This window comes from Cuculus canorus, chromosome 8, assembly GCF_017976375.1.
Source record: "Cuculus canorus isolate bCucCan1 chromosome 8, bCucCan1.pri, whole genome shotgun sequence".
Lineage (NCBI taxonomy): Eukaryota > Metazoa > Chordata > Aves > Cuculiformes > Cuculidae > Cuculus > Cuculus canorus.
Genome location: NC_071408.1, coordinates 33,489,265 through 33,512,359, shown reverse-complemented (window position 1 = coordinate 33,512,359; position 23,095 = coordinate 33,489,265). Strand labels below are relative to the sequence as shown.

The window sequence follows — 23,095 nt, the reverse complement described above, 5'->3', positions numbered from 1 at the left end:
TTGTCACTCAAAACAGACTTTACCCTCCACAAAAGCGGCACTGAAATGGGAGCAAGAGATGACCAGAAGTAGTCTGGCGCTAAAACTGGTTTATCTGTGATGACTTGTTGCTACAAACTGCAACGTGGAGTCAGCAGACTTGACGAACACCGAGTCATTAAGAGCACTGTTTACCTCATCCACGTAACCCACAATTGAGATCGGGTTTGAAAACTTCAATAACACTACAAAAAGGTTTCCAGTGTGTTTTCGGACAGTATGCTCTTTTCTTCCCCAGGGGCAGAGCTTGTGTTTTTAGTGAAGAAGATAAACATCATGAGAGTTAAGACTTCAAATACAATAAAACAGAGCACAGCAGAAGAATGAAGTCAGGAACCATTTTATTTCCATCCAATTTTGCAAGTATTAAGGATGGCATAAGAGCTCATTCCACCACTATAATTTAAGAAATCATTACATCCCTAGAAGAGGCAAAGCTTATAACGCTTCCAGTTTTCCCTTCCAAGTGCTTATAAGCCGAGTGATTATTTGGTTTGGTTGAACTCTTTCTGTCCCTACCTAATCCAAACCTCCTTCATCCTCTCCCCAGCCACCAAAACGCAGCACCTGGGTGTGGAGAAGGAGCGCCGAGGCAGCCCGCGAGGAGAAGCTAGAACAACGTTAAACAGCAACACACGCTACACTAACACCCGGGATGCTCACAACGTACAGAAGACAACTTTGCAACTCTATGGCGCTCTGTTTGTCATCGTCACCTACAAAGAGCAGTCTGGTTAGATTCGGTGTCTATGACACGTGCACGGTCACTCCAGATTCTTCTGATCTCTCCCAGTTTCTAGGCAACAATTCGGATATAGAATTGTCCAACTGGTTTTAATAGCAAGAATCAAACAGCATCTTCCACAATTAATGCTCAGTACTTCCCAAAAGCGTTAACAATTAAGGTATGTTGAAAAATTACTTCCAGTAGATCCCATGCAATTGAACTGCTCAAGTAGTTTAAACTCTTAATTTCACATATTCTAAGTTAGTAAGGAGTTTGTGTTTAGAAACTAATTCCAGGCAGTTCTTAGACCTCATATGGCAGGAGGTTAAACTGTTTAAAATGATCACTATCAACAGAAAAAATTCCCATAGGAAAAAAGTATATACACTGTCACAATGAGGCAATTAACCCCTCCGTTTCAACACCACCATAAACATTTCACTGAATTATTTCAACCAGTAGAACCCGACAATTATTTCAGACTTTCCAAACACATGACTTCCTACTAAAGGCTGCACTTTGTGTTTGAATCTAAATAAATATCTCTTTTCCAATACAATCGGTGCATTTAAGACCGATTTGTGAATTTCTCCCCTTCCCCTCTCTCCAGACCTTCAGAGAAAGGTTAAGCAAAAGGCTTCTAGAATGCAATAACACAGAGTTCCATTTTTCAGTTAGCTCTTCTCTGAGCTTGCCTGCAAGCGCTCTCTTACGCGAGGTGGGAGCGTTGTCAACAGCCTTTCTTCTACAATTAGGCTGTTCCGCTTTAAGAACTGACATTCTTCCAGTTCAGCAGGAAGCGATTCCAGATAGTTCCCAATGAGCTCTAAGTGAAGGAGATTCAGTAGCTGACCCACATGAGGGGACAAATCCATCAGACTGTTATTTCCCAGGAGAAGAAATTGCAGCTTTTTGCACTGAAATAATCCATCGGGAAGCATTTCAATCTAGAAAAAAGGAAAGAGAAGAACAAAAATAATGCACATTACAAGTTGTTAGCCTTAGTGTATAGTGTATAATAGTGTATTCGTTGGGAATAAAGAGGATAATACTGAGCTGCCAAGTGGAGAATAAATGCAAAAACATTCTTTACATCAGGTATATCGCTGTAATTATTCCTCTCTCTCAACTTCTCAAAAGAATATTGCCTAAGTGAGCTTCTCAACATCCACCACAAACTGTAAGCGCAAGTTAAGCCAGAGAAGATCACTAGAACCACATAAAATGAAACCAAAACAGCTGCACGTTTTGACATTTCCTGTTTTTTTTAGGGTAAAAAAAACCCTCTTAGTTTATGCGAGGGTAAGGAAAGGGGAAGCTGTAACACTCCTACCATGTGAGAAAGTGCTGGAGAACACTGCAGTGGTTTTATGTACTAGTTTAGTTGTGGAGACGCTTAGCTACCAGAGGGAGTCAAGACACGGGCACGGAGGGGAGCGCACACGTTTGCAGAAGTGCGTACAAATGTGTGCCTGGGGCAGAGGAGATGAACAGGCCACTGCCTCCGAGGAATCGCCTAATGGAGAACACACAGACTCTACAGACTGACAGCAGCAGCTCCTGTGCTGGGAAACCCACACAAGTAGTTATCGATGCAACGCAGCAGGGACTGAGCCCTGGGCCACACCGCTGCCGGGCAGCATCCAACATCAACCCCACCACCGGAAACAACCAAACACCTCCAAAGGTCCTGACATCTCCAGCCTGGACCCCGTGCTAACGAGCCAGACAGTTTAGCACCGCTGGTAAGGTTACCAGCTCTAATTATTTTTGCCCTCTACTCAGCCAGCTGAGCTGCTCCACAAAGCTGCGGTGAATCAACAGCTAATTCAGTCTGACATTGAAGTTACAATTTCACACTGCTCACTGCCATTAAAACACTCCATAGGACAGAGAGCTGCAGGGAAAGGTGCATTTCTGCAGCCGTCTGAACCTACTCCATCTGTGGGGCAGAGCCCTTCAGCTGCTACAGACCAGGACAGGACCAAGTAGACGTCATACTTGGGGACACGGTCTAGTGGTGGACTTAGCAGGGCTGGATCGATGGCTGGACTCGACGTTCTTAAAGGTATTTTCCAACCAAAACCATTCTATGAAGTATTACATAAGCTTTGGCGACATCAAATTCTGAGTCATTAAAACAGCACCACCCCTTTTTCAGCTTTCCTAGGTTTACCTCAATCATGAACACCACAAAAGCATTTTGAGCCAGAGGCTGTTCCAGAAGAAATGGTAGGTTAAGACAATAATTTGGTTTGTGGGTTTTTTTTTCGTTTGAAGCAGTAATTCAAAGTTCTACTTACGTGGTTTTTTGTCAGAGCCAAGTACTGGAGATTGGTCAGATAACCGATTTCTTCAGGGATTGATGTTAGCTTATTATAGCTAAGATCCAAATAGTGTAATTTTCTACAAAGAAATAGCTGCAATGGAACATTTTTAATATTATTATAATTTAGATACAATTGTTCCAGGTTTGATAACGCACCAATCTGCACTGGGATATACGAAATACTGTTGTGCCACAATTTTAAACAAGAAAGGTTCTTAAGATGTTGAAAACTAATTATTTCTTCCACTGTTCTGAGATTATTCTCTTTTAAGTCGATCTCATGCAAATTGTTTAGGGTAAAAATGGAATGGGGGATGCGCTCTAAATCACAGCAGATCAATTCCAAGGCTCTGAGGTTTACCAGCTTCTTCAGGTTGTTCAGCACTATCAGTTTATTTCCCTCATTGTTGATTGACAAGTGTTGCAGAGAAGGCATAAGATCCGTAATCACTTGAGGTATACGGGAAAGGTTGTTTTTTAAGCGAATCGATCTCAGATTTTTTAGCCCTTGAAAGCTTTCGTTGTATATGGAGTTGTGATGATCTAGCATGAAACATCCCGTTAAGCACAATTCTTGTAGGTTTTTGAGATGAAAGACCCAAAAGGGAATTCTTCCCACCTCACTGGATTTCAGGCGCAATGTTTTCAGGTTCTCTTCTAAAAAGCAGACCGCTGGATAATCCATAGTCAGGGACGAGTGATAAAGATTCAGCTCTTTGAGACCGACCAGCTGGGTCACGGCCGGAGGGAGTCTGGCTTCAGGAATAAGTTCCAGGCTTAGGACTTCTATTTCCGTCAGTTCAAAGACGGTGTCTGGAAGACCACTTAACATGAAAAGGTGAAGTTCCATCTTGTCTTGGGTGTTTCTTACTAGTCTGTTTTTCAGTTTTTCCACCGACCATTCATTGTTAAGGTTTATCTGCTTCAGTTTGTTTTCACTCAAATCAGACAGGAATATCGAGAATCGTTGGGAGTAAAGAGGATCATACTGATCTGCCAAGTGGAGAATAAATGCAAAATCATTCTTTACATCAGGTATATCGCTGTAATTGCTCTTCTCTCTCAGCTTCTCAAAAGAATATTGCTTAAGCGAGCTTCTCAACATCCACCACAAACTGTAAGTACAAGTCAAGCCATAGAGGATCACTAAACCCACGTAAAACGAAGCCAAAACTTTAAAAATTTCTGCTAGCGAATAAACACACTGGTACCTTTTGTAGCCTGTAAAGGCCTGAACATCAACTACGCAATCGATTTCAAGTGCAATAAATGATAAATAGTAGGGGACATAAATTATTATTATTACAAATAGAATGACTTTCACTATAATCTGTTTCATATACACTCTATACACGATATCCTTCTCTTCAACGTGTGCACGGAATTTCTTCACTTTCTCAAATATCGCTTTAGCTTGCTCCCCTTCTTTTTTGTCAAGAACACTTGAAGGATTTTCTCTTCCAGTTGTTTCCAAGCCAGGCTGCGAATACGGCAGAGACTGTCTGCTGGCCCCTACATCCGTGGAACTCCCAGGTGATGAAATCACTGCTTTCGGCTTGGTTGTTGGCGGCTTCCTCACCGACTGCTCAGCAACCGTTTCTGACAGGGCACGCGTTGTCCATGGAGAATCGAAACACTTCTGAAGGATGGCTACAAAGTGCTCGAGCCTGGAGCTCGTACTAGGGTAGTAAAGCCAGAAATTACTGCAAGCTGCAAAAAGAAAGGTATGTAGAAGCACTAGATATGGAAAAAATTTGGCAAACCAGTGAAGCTCTCTCTCATAACATACTGCATCAATATAGGAATACTGCTGCCGATGGAGGTCGTTCTGGATTTTAAGCGGGAAGATGATCTGGGCCGTAGAGCTAGCCGACATGTTAAGGTTGGCTTTAACTAGATCCCAAGGCAGGGCACAATGATTGTCAAATTCTAGCTTGCAAGGAAGACAACACAGTACTCTGGTTTGAGTGAGCTGGAGAGCCCCAGCGAGCACAGCAACTAGCAGCATTATCATGGTGAGGTAATACCAGAAGACATCCCACCATGGCTTTAGTATGTGGTAGGATGCCTGGGCATCTGCTAAGAATTTCAGTTCTGTTAGCGTGATCATGACTTTCACCTGGGAGAGAACAGCAGCTGGGAGAGGAAAAAAGAAAAGACATCCTTAGAGAAGTGTTAAAAACAATTTAACTCACCATTAAACATTTGAAGCTTATTACTGTTTTCTCAGTTTTAAATACATATAACATTTAGCCTAGTACCCAGAGTGGAGCAAAAGAACCCAAGAACTCCCGACATTTAACCCCAGACATCATCTGATTTAAATTAAGTTACTTTGAATGCAAAACTTTAAACCAAGAGTGAAACTAGCAGCTGAGATTAGGAGAATGTATATTTTGACCAAACATCTGGGTGCTGTTCAAGCAGAAGCCACGAGCAGTATCAGTTACAGAAGTGTCCGATATATCACTAGCAGTCCCTCACCGCTGTCCTAAACTCACCAGCAAAAAGTTATTTCCTATTTATGAAGAGTTCCAAAATCAGCACGATATATTAACATGATGGCTCTTGTAATTTAGAATATTCTACTGGGTTAAATCATTCCACCCAGTTAAAAAATAAAGACTACACAAAAATTCTCAAGACAGCAGTTTTGCACTACGTATTCTTCTACATAATTCCTCATCTTCACCCATCAAGAGAAGTATACTGACAGCATGAAAAGTAAGCTAACGCAACTCGCTATTGTCCAATATTGTCATATATATAAAAATGGCACACTTCACCCCCAGCAGCATAAGTCTGATTCATACTTACTTTACTAATTAAAGAGAATAAAATACACAGCACTGTTCAGTCAGGAGGTCTACACCTTTTAAAATTCCTTGGACATGCCATCTTTACATTTGCCTTCATTCTAGATGGAGAAAACATTGAAAATACTTTATTTTTAATGGCTTCACCGAAATAAAGAGCAAACGTATCAGCTTTCATTTCAACTGCTGCCTTATTGCAGACATCGGGATCCGTTAAGCTCTGCTTTGCTACAGCTCTATGAAATGGAACAGATCATAGAATTCTGGACTGGTTTGGGTTGGAAGGGACCTCAAAGCCCATCCAGTCCCATCCCTGCCATGGGCTGGGACACCTCCCACTGGCTCAGGGGCTCCAAGCCCCATCCAACCTGGCCTGGAACCCCTCCAGGGATGGGGCAGCCACCACTGCTCTGGGCACCCTGGGCCAGGGCCTCCCCACCCTCACAGCAAAACATTTCTCCCTAAGATCTCATCCCAATCTCCCCTTTTTCAGCTGAAAACCCTTCCCTTCATCCTCTCCCTGCACTCTGATAAACATACGATCACGCAGAATGTGAAGTCAAGTATTGCACAGTCACACCAACACCAAAAAAACAGGAAACCACCTACCGCTCGCCCTGATTAGATGGGGAAGTAATGCTTTCTTTTTCACCAAATAACTAAGTGAAAATAAAACATGCAACACGCAAGACTTCAAGAAGTAGAATTCAGTCATAATTTCGACACACCAAGGTTTGGCAGAAAGGCAAGTTTCTCAAAACCACAGGCTCCTATTTTACGTGCTGAAACACACCGATAAAGTACCCGGTGTCACTGGCAGTGCCAGCTCTGGAGGAAACCTACTACAAAGTTTGTTATCGACAAGTGTCTGAAAGCAGGTTGGAGCCAGGCGGGGGCTGGTCTCTGCTGCCAAGTAAGAGGCGATAGGACAAAAGGCAATGGCCTCAGGTTGCACCAGCAGAGGTTTAGATTGGATATTAGAAAAGATTTCTGTGCCAAAAGAGCGGTGCAGCCCCAGCAGAGGCTGCCCGGGGGCAGCGGGGGAGCCGCCAGCCCTGGAGGGGCTCGGAAAGCACAGTGCTGTGGCACCTGGGGACACGGGTCAGGCGGCACGGGGGGCACTGGGCTGAGGGATGGAATGGGTGAGTTGAGAGGGCTTTACAGCCTCAGTGATTCCATGATTCTGCGGTGTGTTAAGCAGTACAGAGCCAAAGGATGGGGACGGTCTGTATTCTTCTGAATATACCGGTACCGGACACTGCAGCTGCAAACAGAGCTGAGAAGCTGCTATATAGCGACAAACAACAGCTGAACTAAGGCAGAACTTTATTCTTACTCCACATTCACATCCGAAAGGAGAAGAATGGCTGAAAACAAGTGAACCCTTCTTGCATTGACAAAGGTGCTTTTAACGGGATGTAGAAACTCACCAGGCCCACTGGAGGGAAAGCAGCTGAAGGGGGACAGGGTGGTTACGATGGTCTCCTGGGGAAAAAAGAAACTGCCATCAGATTATCAAATATTTGGAATCCAATAACCAATTATTAGAACAACAGCTCATTACTTCTTCCACAGCAGTGCTTTAAAGATACGGCTTTTAATGAGCAAAAGAGCTCACCAGATCTACAAGATCTGGGTGTCATCCAGACAAATATTTACTTGTCACCCTCCGAAAGCTGCTTTTCCCAAAGCAGAGATAAAGTAACAGCCCTGTCACCATCCCCTTTCTAAGCACCACCAGCCACTGATGCTCAACAGTTTCTGCATCTACATCATCATCAGTCCTGCAGCTGAGATGCTCAAACCATAGCTAAGAAACAGCAATTTCTTCAACCACTGCAGCTCAACTTGCAAAAACATTCGTAAATACCTTTAATATGAGTTCTTTTGGTGCAATTCTTTGGGGTTTGAATATAATTTCACAGGTGTAGTGACTTTGAGGCTTTTACTCAGCAAGGAATATCTGGATCACGTCTGAATTCAAGGCAAAATATGCTTGACTTGAATGTAGACAAGAAAAAGTCAGAAGTATTTTTGTCATTTCCAACCTAGAATTAAACCCAGACAATTGTTCTCAGTGGACCTTTGTCGCAACAAGGTGACTTGGGACCCCTGCTAAAGTTGTAAAGAACATACTGAGAGAAAAACGTGCTGAATGATTCAACAAAGTAAGAGCAAAAGGTGTAAACAATGTATTTTTAATATAGGAAAACATTCGAAAAGTCAAAGTGATCCCTAAATTGGCTGAGAGTTTAAAATAGTGCAAAAGGTTTACTTAGCCTGAGGACGTGAGCAACTGTTTTTTCCTGACAGATGTGAACCTCATCAGGGACTTGGGCAGATGCTAAGGTTTAAGATGTTTTGTATCTCTAAACGCTCATTAGAGAAAGTCACACGTAGCACAGTTTAATAACGCACAGGTGTCCTTTGCACTTTCATACAAAGAGCCCCACTCTGGTAGCAGAGCTGTTCTGAGGAGTGATTAAGACTCTTGGAGTATAAGGGACAGAATTCAGAGTACAATAAAACCATTAATGCTTACTATTTCCTCTAAAGTTATAGAAAGAAAAACAGAAAATGGAACTTAAGCCAAGTCTATTAAAAACACGTCAGTGTACTTGAGAATACACAAATCAAATGTACCTTCTTCAAGCAACGCTGCGATGCTCAGACAAAAAGCGGTTTAGTTTTACACCAATGGAGAGCTGAGAGTGGGACTGACCCAGGGGACTCTGCAGGGTCTGCTTCTGTGAAGCGCTCTCCTCGTCACCTCCCTGCCTTGAACCGGGAAGGTGTTAGACCTGACCACATATCCCAGCCAACAGGGTACATCAGAGAACACTTTCTAGGAATCAAGTATTTAACTACTTGTTCTCCGGTCTCCTTAACACCTACTTTTGTGAAACCTCCCAATGAAGCACGCGTATTCATTACAATCCTGTGTGATGAAATAAAGCTTCCTATCAGAGAAGTATATGAAGGATAATATAGACATGTGAATTATTAATGATAGCTTTGCTACAGACGGTTTTCTCTCCGATCCCATCTGTATGCCAGGAGTGACTGATCAAATGGAATAACCCTGAACTGTAATGGGTTTGAAAAATCTCCTCCCCAGCAGCTTTCAAACCATATCGAAGCCATAAAAGCTTTTCAAAGTGGCCTAATTTAATTGGCAATCCTTCTTAGAAGATGAGAGACACAAGTTCAGCCCCGGGCTAAGCAATGACTTCAGGAGAGTTACCCCAGACCAGGACCGGGAAGCAGGCCAGGAAAATAAACTGATAAAGATCATTAATATTGAGGCAATTTCTAGTTACTGCAAGACTTAAAAAATCTGATCAACAGAAACACCCAGAATATGAAAAAAGACTATCATTTTGACAAATCTAAGTAGACCCTCCCTTGCCCTCCCCTGCTGGAAAGGCCACTTCACATCTGTCATTTGGTCACTGCTTATGTGATTTTAGACACATGTAGGCAGGGATGGCAGCAAGGTGTGTGCCTCACTTGTCCTCCCCAAAGGATCATGGGCCAACATCTTACAGGAGGCTTTATTGTGAAAGCTGTTTTGGTTTTTGTTGATCATTTAAGTATTCAGCTGGTGTTTCCGACTCACCAAGTTAACCAAAATAGAGTTACAACACAAAAGCAAACCTTGACAGGTATCCCAGAGGCTCTTCTATCTTGCTTTTTCCCCCTTGGAGAAGGACAGCCATGAGGTTTTCAGCCAGCCTCTTTAGACTCATCCTGTTATTCCAACGGTACAATGCGCTTTTTAACTGAGATAAGGACATAATGAGTAAATATGGCCATTTTATCCATTTTCTATCAAAAGTGGTTCCTGAAGGACAGTACCAACTTAGTTCCACCTAGTTTAAATGTATCACTTTTCTTCCAAAGTTTGGGATGCAAAATTTAGTGTAATAACAAACTAAACAGGCAATCAATTTCCCTTACCAGGCGGTTTTGACTCTCCTACGAGATTCCTGGTACCTGCTGATACTTTTCCTGGTACTTGTGTGCACAGTGTGAACCTCCAATGGCAAATGAACTCTCATGAATATTCCCAAAGGAAAAAAGCAAGAAGCTTTACCCTGCACACACTCACCACCCAGAGCACATCTTTCCTGGCTAAAGCTTCCCCTTCCCCTGGCATCCTTTTTCAAGCACTCCCTGAGCACCAAAGCCAGGCGCTGCCGGAGCTCTGGGGTTTCACGGAGCAGGAGCCTCTCACACTGCGCAGACGCGTGCAGGTCACTGCCTCTTCCCTCTCGAAGCCTCCTATTGACAAGTAACCGACCGCTCAGTTTAAGGACTACATCTGATCCGTGGCCACTTGGAACCTCTGCTCTGAACGCTTCCACGCACACGCAGACTCGGCCACAGGACGTTTCCGATGGGGATTGCATTCCTGTACCCGTACTCTGCCGAATGCTGGGCAACACACAAACAAGATTAGAGAAAGCTTCTTTCCAGTTCCTCCTGAAGAAGGTCAGGGGTGATAATTAAACATGTATAAGTGCTTATCCTTTTGCATTTAAAGTAAATCCGAAGATATTCCCGCACTCCACAATAACCAGCGCATTCCTCGAGCACAGGAGCTTCAAGACTGCACTAACTCTGTTACAAGTGTTCTGTATCAACCTCCCCAACAACCAAACTACAGCTGCGGACAACCTCAGCCATCTGTGCCTGGATTAACCACAAGCCTCGCCTCTCTTAAGCGCTCCTGCTCTCAGGACAGAGCTGCTGAACACGAGACGTGGAATAGCCAAACCTTATGCTGTTTAAGCAGCGGTCCTTGGAGAAGGCTGCTTGTGTAAGGCTACGTAGCCATATAACTCCTCGGAAAAAAAAACTGTAAACATGTTTTTAGTCTAAAATTTAGTAAGTTAGGCTACACTTGCATTTTTACTTTACATGGGTTACTCTCAGGTTCAACACAAAGGGCCTTGGAGTACGTGAAAAATATATCTCAAAGGAAGCTTCACCTGAAATCAGAATACTCATCTTTATCACTTCCTTTCGCTGGTACGCTTAATGCAAGAGAAATACTTTATCTTGCAGTCTAACCCAAATTCAAAATGAGCGTTACTTCAATTTGATTTGCTTTAAAAGCACCAGACTTACTCCTGCGATCAGCAGGATGAGGTACGCTACATCGGGCACTTACACCCTATGCCGGCAGCAATCCAGAAGAGACCATCATCTTCCTTGAGACATATTAAGTTTAATTCTCATTAAATGCCATCAATACGCAAGTATTAAGTCTTTTCTCTATTTTTTGATAGTAAAATCTTGGATAGTAAAATATGTCCCTGGCCAAGCACTCACCAGGGAGATGGATCACCTTCCAACATTCTGGTTGCACAGGGAGTTATGACTACATACCTGGAGGCTGCACGATAACGAATCCCGTGGGCAAGCTCTGCCCAAGGGCACAGAAGTTACTTGAGCCTAATTCTCAATAATGGATGGGAAGGAGAAACCAAGTCAACTCCTTTGAGGGTCAAACTCTGTCGTGATGTTGTATTATAAGATATGTATTTAAAAGCTCTGCTAAATGTGCTTTTTATTTTGTACCAGTCTAGCCTGGAAAGCAATTAAATACACATTATTATTCAGGCATACCTACTTTAAGTGCTTAAAGCACTCTCCTCAGTCCTCTCCTCAACTTCAGGGTGCTAAGGATTGCGTTCTAGCTAAAACAGAAGGTCACAACCGATGCTCCTGGTGAGACAAGTACTCTGTTTAAACCCAAGCTTAAGACAAAATAGACAGTAGGTGAGAGGAGCAGTTTATGCAAAAAACACCGCAAAACAAAATGAACTAAAAATGGGTAAGTAGATACAAACCTAGGATTCTGGGCAAGTATGTTTCGAGCTAAACGGGCAAGCAATCCAATGATAAAGAAACTAAAGTAAAATGAAAGGTAGATGACCTTTATTGGTTTTGCTCATAATTGCATCAACGCAACCGGTCTCTCTGAACGCAAGCTGTCTGCGCTTGGGGCAGATATCGCTTCGCTCACAGCCCCAGTGCCTCCCGAGATCCCTACCAAAGAAAGCAGAATCCAGGCTCTGAACCAAATCTGAACACTTCTACTAAGCAGCGGTTTGTACAGCTTCAGTGTCCCAGCACTGTTTTCAATCCCAGAGACGCATCTTTTGAAGTTACAAATTAAGGTTATATGAGGTGATAACAGAAGTGTGACAGGAATGACTTTAACTACACGGGCAAGTGTCACGGTGCCACGGTCCCCTCTTTCCTGGAGGACACACAAAGATAACCCTGTAGCCAAGCTGCAGTAGCTTTGCCAGATCATAGATTTGTTTGTTTGCATTCTTTTTAACTACAAACATAAATATATTAACTTAAACTCAAGAGATGTGTTAGCATCTTTAAATACTGATTACAATAAACATTGAAACAAGCACCTGTTTAGAAGAGAGGGCTTTGTATTGGTTGTACAAAGGATCCAAAGAGTAAACTCACTTAAAGACATATTTATGTCTTTATATAAAGTTAAATAATAACATAACTTAATGTACGTTTCTTCAAACAGCTGTACATTTCACATATACCCCCTTTCAAAACTAAATTATAAATAGAAAGCAACTGGCAAAGCTCCACAGTGGTATTACCCGCTGACAAATAGCTCTGCCATGACGAGTCTGCTTGGCAATTCCTAAAGAAACAGAGCAAAACTCATTAATAGATAAAAAATAGCTGGAAAGAGTTCCCTAAGGCTTTTAAAAGAGCAAAGACTAACGAGCTGTAGCAGTTCTGCCTGAAGAGCATGGCACACGGAGGCAGTGGTGGCCCCCGTGCCGAGCCCACCTCTGGGCTGCAGGATAAACTCAGCTCCCACCAGAGGAGCCAGCAGGCAGCTCCCACTTGGTACCACCGATTACACCACTTGTGTGTCCTTGTCTTTATCAAGAGGCGCAGCGAGAAGTTCTCCTGTGAACACCCTTCCTGGCTGACAGCAGAAATGATGCACAGAGCTGCTTTCCCATCAGAAAATTGTGTAATAGCTCGAGCGATCAAAAGGAGGTAACTCTGCAGACAGGCTGCGCTGCACCAGGGGAGAAGGCTCCTTCGATGCCGTGCAGCTCACGTTACCCGCTTCAAGAGATGAAGATTATCTACACTATTCCTTTCCTTTACAGTGTCAAATCCAACAAGCAGCATTTTAAACGACACCATGCAGAGCCCGAGTACCTCTCTTACCGAGATGCTCATTGCGGACCAGCACCTCTTGGTGCAAAACAAACCACAAAGATCATCTTCCAGGAGAGCCCTTCTGAGAGTCTCATCAAGTCAAAACAGGGGCCCAAACAAACCGAAACAAAGGACAAGTCCCGAATCTCTGTTATGTGGCACCACACAGTCTGATCACATCCCATTCATTCTCAGCACAAAGAGGTCAGTATTTGAAGCGAGGCACTACCTTCTCTCAGCCTCCTTTTCCCCTTTTTTGGCCTCATAACATTTTCAAGTAAACGAAAACTTCAGTATTGAATAAAAAGCAGGAGATGGCCATGCGTTCCCACTACTCCTAAAGTGTCTCTACATGTCTGAGAGCCCAAAGAACCATAGGCTGAAGTTTGGCACTACACAGTCCATAACGAAGTACACCTCAAAGCCCGTCCAGATCCACCCTCTTCCATGGGCAGGGACACTTCCCACTGGATCAGGGGCTCCAAGCCCCATCCGACCTGGCCTGGAACCCCTCCAGGGATGGGGCAGCCACCACTGCTCTGGGCACCCTGGGCCAGGGCCTCCTCAGCGTGAAGAATTTCCTCCTAAAGTCTAGTCTAAGTCTTCTCCAATTTTTGTGTGCAGCCATCCCTGCACAGACCTAATTTGGGTGCTTAAAGAGCACAGCTTAAAATCCCGTTGAGAAAGAGCCAACAAAACCCGAACCAGAACTCGGAGACTAATAACGCTCCGAGGAACTGTGACTCTTAAGGAAGCAGCCTAAAGGAAGTGGGCTTTCCAGCACAAGAAAGAAGAATGCAAATGTACCGGGGGTGGCAAGAAGGGGATGGAACAGCATGGGAAACGCATCTCGGGACAGAAATACATAGTCCATCTGTGCTCAGCTAATGCTTATCCAAACCGGTGTGGGAGGAGACCACTCTCTCCAGAGATGACTGCAGGCATGCCATGCTGTCAAACATTCCCACCCCAACATGCCGTGGGAGACATCAAGGAAATGGCAGAGATGACATTCTTAAACGATACCGAGAAGAACAGGACTCCCTTGTTGCTCCCCTACCCCCTAATTAGGTTTTAAAATCAGTATGGCAGCACTGAAGACAGAACCGGTACACAATGCTACCAACAGCCCTTACTCCCAAGAAACCTTAGAGCAAGTTTGGGCATTAAGCATGAAAAAGTCTCCAGGGGTCTTCACCCATTCTTTCCTAAGCAAGGAAGATCATACCACAATGCAGCCTCAAAAGCTCTAGACCAGGACTAACACCTCTGTCGTGCTGTACCTTCTACAGCCCTCCCAGCAAATATACACAACAGCACACTAACCATGGAATCATGGAATGGTTTGGGTTGGAAGGGACCTTAAAGATCATCCAGCTCCAACCCCCCCTGCCATGGGCAGGGACACCTCCCACTGGATCAGGTTGCTCAAAGCCCCATCCAACCTGGCCTTGATGGGATTGAGGGATGGGGCAGCCACGATTCCTTCATCCCAGCACTAACATAGCTAACAGACACCTCCCAACTCCATGAAATTAGATTTCCAAGCTCACTTACAACACCTCTTTATTCTTGTAACCACATTCTTGGGTCTTCCTCATGCTGAGAAATACGAACACATAACCATGAGACAATGGTATCAGCAGTACCCCTCCAGCATCCTGCAGGAAGCCTCAACGGTATCTATTTAATTCTGCATACCAAGATAAGTGTTATGATAGAAAATTAATTCCTATCCCCTTAGTTTCAAGAAGCGAGACAGTTACGATATCCATTCATTGTGCTGCTGTGCTCTGGGTATCTGAAAGCAAAGCTGAGGAAGATAACCCTGGAGAACGTTCACAACTTAAATAGTACAAGGTTTCTCTACTAGTAGGTTATGATTATTTAACAAAAGACCATCTTTCTTTGGGAAAAGGCAGGGAATCGCTCTTATACTCACTTCCATTTTCAGTGTACTTTTCAACTCCTGGAACCTCACTGGAAACAAGGCTGAAAGAAGGAAATACCCCCAGAAGGAGAAGCCTTGTAGTATTTCAATGAGCTTGGAATTGATCTCTCGAGTACCACCAGGCAGGGGCTGTCACAGCAGCACACAGAGCAGGCTACACATCCTATTTCAGGAGTGAGGCAAGCATTTAGGTCAATTTTGTAGTCCACAGGATATCGTGCTTCTCTAAGCAGGCTATCAACATAATTCACCGTATGGTAATGTAACACCACCTGTACTGATGTATGAACTGAAGCGTGCTCAGATTCCGACTGGATACTTCTAGGTAAAGGGGCTCAACAGCACTGCATTTACACAGAGATGGAAGGGACCAGTGTCCCACACCATAAGAAGTCCTGCTAGGCTTGCAGGTAGCAGAGTACTGAAATCCAGCGAGTTTAGATATTCAGAACCTCCATTCTACACTATCTTCCCGGCTCAAATTCTGCTTTCCTATACAATAACCATACCCAACCCAGTTAATCGGGATGTTTACCTCTGACTGGTTGAGCAGCTCTATGCAAGTCATTTTTATGTCCCTACTTCAAATTCTCCAACTGTAAAATCACTCAGCTGCATTTTCTTTTCTTCAAATGAGATGCAAGGACCGACGAATTTCCCGTTGCACACGCTGTAAAGCCGTGTATGTTCCAATCCCATCCCAAGCTTCACGCACAGCCCTGCAGCCCGAGAACTGCAGATTCACATGTGATCGCAGGAGCCAGGATCTGTGTTACACTGATCAGAAGATCCTAGAACAACGCTACGTTTTAGAGCTGTGTACAAGTGATCAGACCCAAATACCAAGGTAAACCCGCAGTAATCCCGCTTTGTCTCCTGAACAAACACAAAGTTAGCTCAGCGCCTGCGTTCACACGTTATGCTTCCATCAAATACCCTGTGCTTCCCAAGTACGCCGTGCAACAGCCGCCTACTGCGCCAGCTCACCTTTCTGAGCAGACCCAGCAGCTGGAAAGCTGCTTCAGATCGCAGCATTACAAGAAGAAAACACTTCTTGGTACAAAGCCAAGTTTAATGACTTCAAAAACAAGAGTCAAGGCTTTATCATCACATGAATCAATTATGAACTTTAAAGTAAAAAAAAAAAAAAAACCAACAAACTCTAGTCCCATATTTGCAAGAAACTGAATAATAATCTGAAGCAAAGCAGATGCTTCTTTTATCAAATCCAGTAAAGCCATTGACTACTGATATATCCCATCACACTTCAATTAAGCAATGTTTTGATTCTTCCCAGCCTTTGAGTCAGTGTCATTGCAAAGTTAGTATTTACATAATGTTAACGTTTAATAAAAAACTTTTCCATCACAAGCACTTTTCCCCTACTGCAAAGGCACTGGCAAAGCAATAAGTTTCACGTAGCCATGGGTCAGAAGTGACAGTTTATCTTGTTAATAATTTAAGCACAGCCTAGGAACAGGCAGAGTTTAGTTAAATCTTTTCAGATGCCCTCCCTTCTTAACATATTTTGAATTACACAACACATGCAGATCGAGATTCTGCTTTCATTCAGATGGGAAAATTAATTAAAAGGATAAATACTTCAGCAATAAAGTCTAAATCTGCAGTTCTTAAATTCCAGCTCAGTAGACCTTTACGTTCGCATACCGATGAACTTTAGCTACTGGAAAATATCTGAATAAATATTCGACGGCCTGAACCACTCATACAGAATACTAATATTTACCCCAGAAAACCGAGGCAATAACGCCTGGGAAATCAGGGGTTATATTTCCTGGGGTTTTAAGTGACTGCTTTAAAATCAATGTCTCATTAATTAAGCCTGAGTAAACTACAGGACGAGTTTAGTAGCTGCTGTGCAAGCCACTGCTCAAGCTAGTATCTCCCAAACAGTGTCTGTAATGACGTCTTAAGCCCAGAACAGTCAGCAGCAGCAAACCCAGACTGCATTATTACCACTTTCTGTATTGGTAGCACTGGGTCCCCCAGGGACGTTTTTAATCCCTTTAGTTTCTCACAATCAACTAAATTCTCAATTCCAGTACAAGAAACGAATGTACTCACAAACTGATTGATACTCAAATTTCCTTTGCGTGGAAATGCACTCAATTTAATTCCGGATGTGTGAAGACACTATTTTGAAACAGAACGGCACCACTGAGAATTAAATTGAAGATTACTCCATTACGAGCTTTTTCCACAATTTCCTTCTGATTGTTGAAAGACCCTAAATCCTCTCTGGCGTGCGCTGGAGGAGGGTGTGCCAGCGCTACGCCCCAAAGCGCATTTGCCACAGCTTTCTCAAGAGCCCCATCATCTGCCTTTCTCTCCAACGTACCACGCTGGTAGGAAGTACAGCCTTTTCCTATCAGTGAGTTTCAACCATAGAGAAAACTATTCATAAGCACTATGACACTGCATTTCAATACTGAACGACCATTTGTTTTCACCCAGCAAGAAATTCCATCCAGAACCGGTTTGTAGCACACCAACAGCTCTTTGGGAGAAAAAAATCATCAATGCCAACCACAATTATGTGTGGGACCTGTCCCCGCCCAAGGCAGGGGTTGGAACTGGATGATCTTTAAGGTCCCTTCCAACCCAAACTATTCTATGATTCTATGAATTACAACAAACTGAAGCCCACTTACCAGGTCTGGAACAACTCTAGCTGGAACGCATACACGAGTAGCTCATACAAATCAGCGGTTTAGCTACAAATAACTGAAGATCACAGGATTTATAACCACTCTTGTGGCATTCATGAGGCTGGCTGTCCCAGGCGGCAGCGGCAGGGTTAATAAAAAGCAGGGCACAGCCCCTCAGCTACACTTACCAGCTACCACAAAGCACAGTTAGGAGCTTGTAATGTGGCACTGGACTCATTCCACACAGGATACAAACGTGTATTAGACAAGGCACACTGTAGCCTGTCACCAGTTAGAAACACATTATTTATGAGTCGGTTATTAGGAAATTAATAATAGATACACGTTGCTAAAGCAAGATGTAATCCATACCACTTAAACATTAAAATTACAGCACGTTTGAATAGTAGAATATTAAATCCACTTCACGTTCCTTGCCTTTCTACATAGCTACTGAACGAAAAGTCTTCATAATCACAGCACAGACTTCCAACACGTCTTTAAAACGAGTAACTCCAGGAGCTCTGTCTGTGAGACAGCAGCTGAACGGCTGTTACCAGGACGCCTATGGGAAGGATAAATACAGCTCACAGCACGCAGACAGCAGTGTGAAACACTTCTATTAGCAACAGGGACCGGTATAACCCACACCTTACCCCGTTAGTCACGTACAACATCCCCCCCTAATCCGAGGTGAGGGAAGCTTTATGGCTTGGGCAGCAGGTACCATGAGCTGAAGCAGCATTCCTGGTGCTCAGCATCAGGCAGAGCAGCAGCTGAAGGAACAAAAGATTGTCCCCTCTGCCCTCCGTCCAGAAATTCATTATCAAAATACTCCTTCAGCAGTGACATCCCGCTCTACAACGTTTGTTTTACAGCACTGAGATATCCATGGGGGTTTCATTAGCATTGTTGGTCCCTGTAAAATTCACTCAACCTCCTTTCATCCGCTTCAAAGAGAGCTGCGTTGATACCTTGCAAAAACCAAAACTTTCTTTTTCCTATTTTCCTAAAAAGAAAAAAAACAACGGAAAAAGCAAGAGTCAGAGCAGCGACTCTCCTCTCCAGAGTGCAAGGGAACAAACGCGTTAATGCCACAAAATTCTACGAGTTGCATGAATGCTGCTGAAGCTGAAACTCGGTTATATTATGCCAATATAAAAAACATAGGCGAATGCAAAACTCTGCGATAAGCACTTTGTTATCTCACTGCCGCAGAGCGTTTCGAACGGCAGGGAAAGCCCACGGGACAGCTCGTACCCTGTCCCAGCTATTGGCTCCTCACTACTGCCATTTGCCTTTCTGCTGTGGTTTGTGCCCCTCGCCCGGCTCAGCGCCGCACAGACCGGAGGAGAGCACTGCTCCGGATAGATCCTCAGTCGGCCGAGTCACACCGAGTAAAGAGAAGGCACGAGATGCACTCGGACAACGCATAATCAATTCTTTAAGTGACATAACGTCAGATTTCAACACTTAAAGCCTTGTGGGCTTTTTTCTCCCCCCTCTCCTGAAAGATTAGAACTCGGACAAGACAGATCGGAGGAGCCCCGAGCTGCGCCCTCCCTGCTCGGAAGGTTCAGAGGGAAGAATTCAGAGATACCGGGAAAGAACTGCTGCTTTACCTTATTTCAGCAAAGAGGGGGAGAGGGGCAACGGGAATGGGGAGGGAAGGCAGCGGGAACGGGGGAGAGAGGGGCAACGGGAAGGGGGGGAGAGAGAGGGCAGCGGGAAGGGGGGGGAGAGAGGGGCAACGGGAAGGGGGGAGAGAGGGGCAACGGGAAGGGGGAGAGAGGGGCAACGGGAAGGGGGGGGAGAAGGGGGGGGGGAGAGAGGGGCAGCGGGAAGGGGGGGAGAGAGGGGCAACGGGAAGGGGGGGAGAGAGGGGCAGCGGGAAGGGGGGGAGAGAGGGGCAGCGGGAAGGGGGGGGAGAGAGGGGCAGCGGGAAGGGGGGGGAGAGAGGGCAGCGGGAAGGGGGGGAGAGAGGGGCAACGGGAAGGGGGGGGAGAGAGGGGCAGCGGGAAGGGGGGGGAGAGAGGGGCAGCGGGAAGGGGGGGGAGAGAGGGGCAGCGGGAAGGGGGGGGAGAGAGGGGCAGCGGGAAGGGGGGGGAGAGAGGGGCAGCGGGAAGGGGGGGGAGAGAGGGGCAGCGGGAAGGGGGGGAGAGAGGGGCAGCGGGAAGGGGGGGAGAGAGGGGCAGCGGGAAGGGTGGAGAGAGGGCAGCGGAGGGGCAGCGGGAAGGGAGCCCCAGCTCGGGCAGGAGCCGGGAAGCAGCCGGGCGAGGAGCGGTTGCTGCAAGAACAGGAGCGTGTCGGAGACGAGAGGCGCAGGGGAGACAGAGGGAGGGCGCTGAGCGGTTCCCGGGCCTCCTGCCCCGGTGGCTCTCGCTCCGGAGCCGCCCCACAGCGCCCGGGTCACGCGGGGACACGCGCCCCGCAGCCGCCCGCGTCCCGCCCGGCCCCGGCGCGGAGGGCGCAGTCCCAGCGGGAGCGTCCCGGTGCCCGGGGCAGCCCAGGAGCCAGCGCGCTGCCGCGGGGAGGGCGAGCTCTGTCCTGGACCCCGTTCTCTCCCTCCCTCCCCCGTCCGTCCGTCCGTCCGTCCATACATTTGTCCATCTCTCCATCCACACATCCATCCATCCGTCCATCCCTCCATCCATCCATCCACACACCTGTTCACACATTTGTCCATCCATCCAAACGTCCGTCCGTCCATCCATCCATCCATCCATCCACATATCCATCTGCCCAAATGTCTGTCCATCCACCCGTCTGCCTACCCATATGTCCGTCCATCCATCCATCCATCCATCCATCCATCCGTTCGTCCCTCTGTCTGTCCATCCATACAGTTGTCCATCCATACAGTTGTCCATCCATCCGTCCCTCCCTCCGTACACTTGTGTGACCATCCATCCCTCCATCCGTCCATACATTTGTCCGTCCATCCATCCATCTGTCCCTCCATCCATCCATACACCCGCCTGACCGTCCATCCCTGTCTGTCCCCCCTCCCGCCGGTCCCCCACGCGCCGCGGGGTCCCCTTACCCGTCTCTGCCCCTCCTGCCCGGCCCGGCGCGCGGCCCCGGCTCCAACCGGCACTGCTGGCCCCGCCCCGCCACGTGACCGGCCGCGCGGCCCAATGGGGCGGGGAGGGGGGGCGCTGCGCCCCTCACCTGCGGGCGGGGCGGGGCGGTGGGGGCTCCGCAGCCCGGAGCCGCTCTGAGACCCACCTGTGCCCGGGGCCGGGGCCCGGCAGGAGGGCGTGGGGCTGTGGGAGCGGGTCCAGAGGAGATGGTGCGAGGGCTGGAGCCCCTCTGCTGTGGGGACAGGCTGGGAGGTGGGGCTGTTCGGCCTGGAGAAGAGAAAGCTGGGGGAGGCCTTGGAGCAGCGCCCAGGGCTGAAAGGGGCTCCAGGAGAGCCGCGGAGGGGCTCTTGGTTGCTCCAAGCCCCATCCAACCTGGCCTGGAACCCCTCCAGGGATGGGGCAGCCACCCCTGCTCTGGGCACCCTGGGCCAGGGCCTCCCCACCGTCACCGCAAAACATTTCTCCCCAAGATCTCATCTCAGTCTCCCCTCTTTCAGCTTAAAACCGTTTCCCCTCATCCCATCCCTGCGCTCCCTGATCCAGAGCCCCTCCCCAGCTTTCCTGGAGCCCCTTTCAGCACTGGAAGCTGCCCTAAGGTCTCCCTGAGCCTTCTCCAGGCTGAACAACCCCAACTCTCCCAGGCTGCCCTTACACAGGAGCTGCCCCAGCCCTCGGATCATCTCCGTGGCCTCCTCTGCACTCGCTCCAACAGCTCCATGTCCTCCCTGTGCTCAGGACTCCAGAACTGGACGCAGGGCTCCAGCTGATAGTTTAACTTTCCTAATCGCTCCCCTTTCCCCAGCTCCCTCCTCCAAATGCCAGAAGGCACCAGTTCTGCTGGGCACATGCAGGGAGGCCTGGAAGAAAATGTTGATTCCTACCTTGATTTCTGCAACAGCTGGGACAAAAGGGCTGCGTCTGCCTCTTCTTACTCACATAAACAGCTCAGCCAACTCAAGTATTATAATTTTCCTGCCATACTTCCATTATTAGTAAAACCATTGCAAGAATCTACTCAGAATTCTATTTACAATATAATTATACTCTTGCTATAGGAATGTTTTTAGCTCGTCTAGTCATCGGTTTTGTGGAAAAAGGGTCCGTTTTCAAAATACTGCTTTACCTCTATAAAACACCAAATCCCTTTTCTTCACAGCTGTACAAAAAAACCCCCTTCATTTAAACAGCACAAGCACTAAATTCTGCAAAAATAACAATTTGCCAATTGTATTCAGTACATATTTAGCTGTTATTATTATCAGTGTCACCTATAAGAAGTGATTGAGACACAACATACTTTATGTGCTTGTTTGAAATCCAAACACTGCAGTTGAGCCAGGAGTGAAACTAAGCCCCGGTACCAGGTATGCTCACTTTTTAACCCAAACACATGGAGGTATTAATACAAAGATGTGTGTTGTAAACAGAAAAACGTGTGTTTGTTTCACTGCTTTGCAGTTATATTGGTAGGGAGGCAGAAAATGTGTTGGTTTGGTGTTTGGTTTAGGCTAATCGTTTCGCCGCTGACCTCAGAGAAGCCACTGTTGCCACCGCGGAGAGGACACCAGCTCGGCGTTGGCTGCTGTCACTGCCCCGAGAGGCACTGGCGAGGCCGGGCAAACAGCAGCCAGCGGCCAGCAGCCTTCCCAGGAGACCAACTACCTCTTCTCTCGTCACCTGCCACCTCCTTAGCCAACTGTATCTCCATTTCCATCATCAAGATAAATCTTCTGCTCCAGCAGGGTTTCCCTAAGGAATTACTTCATCCGTTTCACCTTGTTGGAACTATTTCTGCTTTCTGGGAGCAAAACAAATAAAAGTACACCTTATTCTATAACCTTTTCTTCTACCAGCTCAAAAATGAGAAGTCTGTCTCCAGCATGTGCCACGTTTTCTTTGTGTCAGCAATACGCTTGGAAGACAAATTAATGATTAATTGAATTATAAAACCAAGAACTATTTGTGCTAAAAATAAAGGGGAAAGTATTGAACTAGGACAGATCATTGAAGTTAACGGTCACAAGGTTCATAATTTCTTGAGCAAAAGATTGCAGACTGACTTTTAGGTTTGGTTTTTATTTATTCTGCTACAGAACGGCTCCTGGGGGAGCAGAAGGAGAGCCCTGAACTCATCAATCACACCCCACCAGTCTCCAACTGATGAGGAAAGGGAATACTTTGCTCACCACCTACTCAAAAGCAAGGCAGTTTTTAGCTGTGCAGCTCCTGACTGTGTACCCAGCAGATCAAGTTC

The 23,095-nt window shown here is 46.2% G+C and overlaps 1 protein-coding gene across 2 annotated transcripts; it reads right to left on the bottom strand.

Moving 5' to 3' along the window:
• Nucleotides 1-365: 365 nt before the first annotated feature.
• Nucleotides 366-20,887, bottom strand: LRRC8B (leucine rich repeat containing 8 VRAC subunit B). Of its 2 annotated transcripts, none has more exons than XM_054073802.1 (5): nucleotides 20,802-20,887; nucleotides 7,342-7,396; nucleotides 5,913-6,012; nucleotides 3,070-5,231; nucleotides 366-1,713 (listed from the first exon to the last, which is right to left on the bottom strand). In XM_054073802.1, exons 4-5 carry the CDS (start codon nucleotides 5,203-5,205, stop codon nucleotides 1,441-1,443), a joined length of 2,409 nt encoding a protein of 802 aa, XP_053929777.1. In that variant the 5' UTR covers nucleotides 5,206-5,231; nucleotides 5,913-6,012; nucleotides 7,342-7,396; nucleotides 20,802-20,887; the 3' UTR covers nucleotides 366-1,440. The 2 variants fall into 2 exon arrangements, with proteins under 2 accessions (XP_053929777.1, XP_053929776.1); XM_054073801.1 differs by lacking the exon at nucleotides 20,802-20,887 and adding an exon at nucleotides 9,569-11,488.
• Nucleotides 20,888-23,095: the final 2,208 nt, after the last annotated feature.